At 57.4% G+C, this 7,081-nt stretch overlaps 1 protein-coding gene across 1 annotated transcript in view; it reads right to left on the bottom strand.

The window, feature by feature from the left end:
* Window positions 1–4,817, bottom strand: part of TGME49_210600 (KRUF family protein) — a gene marked incomplete at both ends in the record, with an annotated part of 5,106 nt that extends 289 nt beyond the window's left edge. The window contains 6 exons of the mRNA XM_018779509.1: window positions 1–787; window positions 1,203–1,562; window positions 2,081–2,608; window positions 2,818–3,309; window positions 3,634–4,110; window positions 4,421–4,817. The exon at window positions 1–787 is cut by the window's left edge and continues 289 nt beyond it. Of these exons, the coding sequence (XP_018636497.1) occupies window positions 1–787; window positions 1,203–1,562; window positions 2,081–2,608; window positions 2,818–3,309; window positions 3,634–4,110; window positions 4,421–4,817 (3,041 nt within the window). The remainder of the gene's footprint in view (window positions 788–1,202; window positions 1,563–2,080; window positions 2,609–2,817; window positions 3,310–3,633; window positions 4,111–4,420) is intronic.
* Between the last annotated feature and the right edge of the window lie 2,264 nt (window positions 4,818–7,081).

The following is a 7,081-nucleotide window of genomic DNA, read 5'->3' as shown; positions in this document are numbered from 1 at the left end:
ACCAGATGAGGGCTCGGTCCCTGCTGTAGTGTGAGCTCCAGACCAGGCGGGCCCCTTTCGTGCTGGGTGGTGCTGGTAGGCGAGGAGTGGACGAGATGAAGGGGGGTGCGGAGTGGGCGCTTCTTGAGCGGCAGTGCCCTTGGCTCTCTGTCGCTAGAGACGCGCCCGGGCCGCTCGGCTTGTCTTGCTGGTTGGGGGAGCGACGGGTGGGGGCGTGCGGCCAGAGGCGGCCCTGCAGACGCTGTTGACGCCGGCGAACGAGGCCGAACCGTTGGGACTGGATGGGGGGGCGATGGCGTGCCTGCAGCGATTTGAGTTGCTAGAAATTGGAGGAGCATTCGCTTTTTGGGCGCGGCTGGTACAGTCTCACTTGACCCACCGTCTGATTCAGCGGCAGGTGTAGCCGACGCAGCGGATGCTGGGCCTAGTTGTGCTGGCAGCTGGCCTCCTGTACCCACAGAAGGGCCGGACGCCGTTGGCGGCGACCGACCTGACGTTTCTCTGGAACGTCTAGCTCTCTTCGGCTGTGGTTCGTCAGTTGGGGAGACCTGCCGACCTGCAACAGGGGCTTCGGCACCCGGCCACCACGGGCCCTGTCGAGGTGCTCGTAGGGGGAGGGCGACGACTGGAGTTAGCCAGAGCGATCTCGGCATGCTCGCGGCGCCGGCGCTCGAGGTGCCTTCACCGGCGCTCGAGGTGCCTTCACCGGCGCTCGCGGACGGAGTCTGAGAGAGGTGTTTGGTTTTTGCTTTCCTTTTTCCAGACTTGGGAGTCTCGGAGGATTTCCCTGACGGGCGCAGAACAAGGTAACAGCCAATCTTGTTCTAGGATGTCACCGCTTGCCCGACACAAGAAGGCACACGTGCGACAACACTGAGGTGATACCTCGTTCCTCCAAAATAGTCTCGAGGTGGTTGATATTGGTGCCATCGAATCTCCACTACGCTGCCAGAACTGGTTTGCGCCAGAACCAACGGTTTATCGCGCGAGCCGCCGACGCACTGTGGCGTAGGGTGACACATCTATGCGCGGTCCCCCTCGTCGCCCCAGACTGCCGTCACACAAGTAGCGGCTGGCGCTGGATGTGCGGTCCGCCAGAACCCGATTCGCCACCGGTCTGTTGCCACCGCATGGGATTCCGCTGCAGACGCGTACAGACAGTACGGGCCCGAATTGCACCCTCGGCGGCAGTGGAGACTCACCAGTCGATTCAGCCTCACGCGACGGAGCTGCCTCGTGGCCGCGTGTAGCCGAGAGCAGGCTCTGAAGTTCCTGTTCCAGGGCGAGTGCTCGAGCTTCGAGTTGACGCACATGTTCTTGCCTCTCGCGCAAATGGCGTCTATAGCATTCTCGTCGGGTGTGCTCCCAATACCGTTGTACCTTCGGGGGTGGCGATGGGTCGCCCTGACGGACCATGCGCAACGCGAGGTGCTGCGCAACCGCGTGCGCCTCTCCACAGTACCAGAGGGACCGTAGGAATTGCGCCTGGCTCCGTAATACGGCAATGGCAAGGTGCGCGAACGTTGTGGGAGGCTCTCCAGTTGCGGTACTATGTCGAGGTCCTGCCAATGTCAACAGCGTACGGACACGGAGCGGCAGCAGCTGTCGACGATATGGCGCAGCTGCACATGGCTTGGACAAACTCTGAACAGACGTCATTCGCTTTTGCTGGAGCAGTTCCAATATGATGCTGAGGCAAACGACTCCGTTTTTTGTGGGTCACTAACAGGACGGTGGCGCAAGCGAGTGAGACGAAGGCTAATGTGAGTTTGGGCGTTTGGGCAAGGATTGCTTGGACAAAAGAACAATACACTTGCGGAGGTGTCACGAGCCGTGATGGCGCGGGCCTCCATTATGGGAGTGCTCCTTGTTGGCACCAATTCGGCAACCCCCAATAAGAGCGTCGGCGAGCCCCAGTCCTGTACGAGGTGTACAAATTACATTTCGATTTTTATATGTATTATTAAAGTTAAAATATTACGGATATATAGTTTCTATTAAAATAATTTTGTTCTAAAAAATATAAATCAGTACGAGAAATAGGTTGTGACATTGCACTGTCTCGGCTTGATGAGCTCACCGACTGAGGGTCCTTCGCCCTGCGCAGATGGAAGGTGTTCACCAGATTTCGCTGCCTGCGCAGTGCGTTCCTGGGAGCTTCGTAGCGGGATGCCTGCTGCGGCAGCCCTCGTCGTTAGATCATCGGCCAGATTCATCAACTCGGCAGCTTCTTGAGTGCGAACGCCCTTGCGGTTGTCGTAGAGCTTTCGTGCGGCGCGGATCCAAGTGCGGAGTTGATCAGCCGCCGGATATCGCACGTTATGCTGCACCATTTGTTCGGCTATCTTAAGCCTAACGTACTGATCACTGCTCTCCCATATGCTTTTCAAATAAGCAGCTCGACGAGATAGAGCATCTATGGCAAGTTGAACGTAAGGCACCTTGCCAATGCCCTCCAGCTCAACAGTACTGCCAAGCAGTGTTCCAGCTAGTGAGCCCCTCGTCTCGGCAGCGGTAGGAGAACTGCTCACAGATGGGTCACTCGAGGCGGCGGTGGACGTGGCCTCTACTGGCACCTGGCGTTTCTGACGGTGGCGTCGGGGGTCGCCTGCGAACATAAACACCTCTTACATCCGGGGACGTCTAGGACCTCTACGTGCCCGCATGACGTGGCGAGATCCACTCTAACACATGTGACGTAGTCGCTCTCTATCTATTCCGGCCGACATTCAGAACAGCTCGACATGAGCGAGGCGTCGAACACGGCGAAACACCAGCTTCCCCGGTTCTAGAACCGCTAGCGCCAACGGGATAGACGAAATGCCTGAGCAACGGCCGGACACCGGTTTCGAAGACTGCTTGTATCGGGGTCGCACTGACGCCTTGATTCATTCAGGAAGACGAGCGCACCTGGACGGCCTGGTGTACGCTGTGGTTTCGGTGCTCGTTCAGATGGCTGTGTGACACCCGAGGTACCTTCGCAGGGGTCGTCCTGCGTGAGGGCGCCTGCGGTCAGTCTGTTCTCCCACGCCGTCGCCCTGGCCTCTAGCGCTGCTGCTTCGTCCATCCGGAGTGTCGCTCGCCTACTGAAGTGTTGCGTTGCTTGATATCGCCACTCACGAACGACGCACTCGGGCGGATATAGGTTCTCACTCCGCGCCATCCGTGCTGCAACTTGTCGCGCAACGAAGGCGTCTTTACTACTGTATGTGTGCCTCATAACCGCCGCTTGATTCCGCAGTTGCTGAATGCCGGTCCTGCAATAATCGTTTGTGCTTGTAGGAGGGGGTGGACTGCCGCGTGCCGTACCTTGCAGAAGACCAAAACTCACAACCGAAAAGGGATACGGCTTGCGGCCGACATACTCCTGAGGAGGTTCCGACTGGCATGCACTGCTTCATGTCAACACATTGATGACCGCGCGGCTGAATGCAGCCCCATCTATATGCTCTCTGTGTTCAAGCAACTGCGCAGGCTCGGGTCCCGCGAACAGTCACCAATTGCAATGGAGAGCCGTGTCAGTTCTCTAATTCTTCAACAGCGTGGTCAAGAATGTCTAAAGTTAGCGAGGCCTTGCTATGCATTTGTTGTCACTTCGAATGGACATTTACTCGTCCTACAGAAACGCGTTACCTGATGCGCCTCCGTCGCTGTCTGTTCTGGAGGCTTGTTCAGTCGTTCCTGGTCGCGGCGAACTGGGACTTCCTGGCAGTCGTAGATGAGCACCAGCTTTTTCCAGTGTCGCCAGTATCTCGCTTGCCAAACGCTCCAGCTGCTCCGCCTCGCGCACGCGTGCCTGGCCGCGCACTCGAAACCTGGATTGCGCCCACTTGGACCACATCCTGATCTGCTCCTGAGTAGGAGGAGCTGACTGACTAACGATGAGCCGTCCAACTTTCTGTCTCACGAAGTCAGCCTCACTCCCCCATTCCTCCCGTAACGCGGCCGCCTGGCGCCTCAGTTGTGTAATCGCAAGCTCGCCATATGTGACCTCGCCCACGCCAGCAAGAGTAACTGTACGGGCGACTCCAAGTTGCCCCGGTTCAGACGCTTCCGCCGCAGAGCCCCTCTTCCGTCTCGTGGCGGATCTGCCGCGTTGGGGCTGGCTGCCTGATAACCACCACAGCAGCACCTGTTACGGATCATAGCAGGGCATCCGTGCAGACGGTATATCCAACATCTCTTCAGCATCACACGCTAGCGTCATTCCCGACGGACGGCATATCAGTCGCTGGGTGTCGACCAGCTGCGATGTGATGCGGGCACTGTCGGAACAGCGATCTGCGGCAGGGAAAGGGTCGCCGTTACGTCCTGCAAAATGACTACAGGGACGGGTTAGGTTATGGTCGCTTGAACTGTGAGCGATCCAGTTGCTTGCTACTCAGGCTGTCTGGGATACAAAGTGTCTTATGCAGCTCACTGGGTTCACACGGTTGGGACGTGGGACTGGCTGTGCTTTCCGCCGGTACGGGGGCTGCTGCTTCAGTTGCGTGTGAGGGGTCATGAGTCCCAGTCGCCTTGGATGAGCTGGCGGCAAGCAATTCTTCTTCTTCTTGCCCTTGCCTCGGCGTATGACCACGCTGGTGACGACGACTATCACGGGGGGGGTCCTGATCGTCGTGTGGAGTGTGGGCCGCGTGAGCACGGAGAAAAGGGCCGGTGATCTGTCGAAAGGCGACGAGCGCCGAGCACAAGTGACGGGTGAGAATCCAAGTGACGGGGGTCCGCCCGGGCCTCAGCGGAACTTGGATGTTTTGCGGCAAGGGGAAGGTGACTGCCACGAGGGCGACTCCTACGACAGCGAGCCGGGCCACCATTTGCTTGCATCGGCATTTCTGTCAAAAAGAACATAGCAGCTCAGTTGCAAGGCTAGCAGTGCGGGGAGCTGAGCGTGCGGTTCCACGCAACACGAGGTGACAGGAAAAGACAAAGACAAAAACCAGCATAATCGTAGTGCAGAACACAGGTCCATGCCGAAAAGCAAGGCTAGCGGCCAAGGCTCTTAGTGATCGAAAGTGAGCCTGTTCCTCTTCAATGAACACAGGATATGGGATAAACTATATAATAAAACGAATGTGGACACTGCTCATCGACCTTGGCTGTAACGAGAGTCATGTCACAACGGGAAGGAGTGTGGACGTGGATGTGGCAGGTGGTATAGGAGCGACCGTCTTGCTTGAGACTGCGCAGCAGCGCGGCGACCCCGAGGAAGACCGACGCAGGCGAGGCCGTTGACGTTCCATCGGTGCGATGCTGCCGCTGCGGAGACACTGCGCATTTTCGGAGGGGTGAAGGGAGGAGCGTTCCTTGGCTACATAGGACGGCGTAAGACCCTGAACGGGACGAGTTCGGGTCGATTTAGGTTTGGAAGCGCCCCGGTGGTCCGCACCCGGTCGTAGAAAACAATGTTACCCTTGTCTTTATAATTGCCACTCATATGAGCCGCATGCCACACTGGCATTCAACCATTCAACCATATACCAGTCACAGGAACGTCTACGTGGTGTAGAGATTCCATAATGGTGGGGTGGACGAGCAGTTTGGGTAGCAGCAGTACGCGGATGGGAGTGCGCCTAGCCATGGCCCTGTCTGCTGCAAAACCGCAAGAGCGATTGGCGACCAGTGCTGCACTGCCTTACGGTGGCACTTTGTGCCGAGCTGAGGACAGTGCCATACTTCCCAACCGAACTAGATCCCGTCGACAGGGTTTGGTTTACGGAGTCACCTCCCTGTGTCTAGCACAGTCCTGGCAGTCTGTACTGAATGGGTAGCTGTCAAGCAGACGTATGTGGCAAATCAGGGTGCCGCGGCGGTTCTACGTTAAAGGAGCAACTACTGTGTTTGCGGCTAACATGGATGCGTGCCAAAGTCCTACAAAAAAGGAGCAACTGTGTTTGCATCGACCGCGGATGCGATTAACCCATGTTTCGTACCGTGCCTGTGCGATTGTGCCAGGGGTACTGTTTCGCGCTGTATACTCGAAGCGATTTTTTTCACCAAGCACCTCCACAGTCAAAGACATGCCGTGGATCGCGCTCCCCGCACACAGTTCCCCTCCGCTCATCGCAAGCCTCGAGTCTCTCGTGTTCAACTGGTGGCGGTATATAACGCAGCTGTTTGGTATGTTCTTCGTCAACACACTCCAGGAGTTGCACGGCTGAGACTGGCCGGCGGGCGCACCGTCGCTTGTGGCGAGCTCCAAGGCAGCCAACTGACACATCTCGCCTTACATGTCGTTCACTGAGAAAGGAAGTCCACTCCACGGAGTAGTCAAATATGAGAAGGACCTAGTGGAGAGGCTCGCTGTCCATGCACTGCATGCATGGTTGGACTCTGGATGTTGTGCAGGTCTGTGAATCATGCACGCTGTTATGTTGCTAGCACGACACTCGGCAAGTGCGCTTCCCTTCGCAATGCGCCACCGAGCACGGCCGAAAGTGGACGTTTCTCGTGATCTAGCCGTGGAGATGTGTACGCTCGATGCACATGAATCGAGATCGAGGATGGGCTGGTACGTCGAATCGGAGAAACGTGCGAGACCCAAAATGCTGCTCGCCTTGAGGGCGTCACGGATGTGCGGGATTGCCTCTAATCATGGGTCTTCTTCAACTCAGGAAACCAGTGCAAGTCCGTCGGTCTTAAACGGGGATGGATACTTCACAGACCGGGAACCTGTGATGTGGTCAGGCGGGAGGAATTCTTTTTGGATGGGCAGGTGCCGTGAGCAGCGGATACCCGTTTGGCGGTTCCAGAAGCTGTGCCCCACCTGGCGGTAGGCTAAAGGGTTCGGTGCCATTGGATCGTGACCGCGAAAGACGTCTCTCAAATGAAATGCACAGAACTGTGACGGTAGGCGAAATACCCGCCCCGTGGAAAGAACGTAGTGGGATCTGTAGGGAAGTAGATGGCCTTCCGGTGGGACAGTAACCGAAGAGCTAGTCCTTGCGCCGTCCACACGAAGGAGATGTCAGTAGGTCTGCAGTAGGCACTGCCGAACCTCTGCGTGTGATGCGCAACTCCGACGCACCATACCAGTCCTCCGTTTCCCTGTATGGTGTGGCACAGCGTTGTCCGCAGGTGC

This window comes from Toxoplasma gondii, chromosome IX, assembly GCF_000006565.2.
Source record: "Toxoplasma gondii ME49 chromosome IX, whole genome shotgun sequence".
Taxonomy (NCBI): domain Eukaryota; phylum Apicomplexa; class Conoidasida; order Eucoccidiorida; family Sarcocystidae; genus Toxoplasma; species Toxoplasma gondii.
Note: the sequence above shows the minus strand (reverse complement) of the source record. Positions and strands in the feature narration are given on the sequence as shown.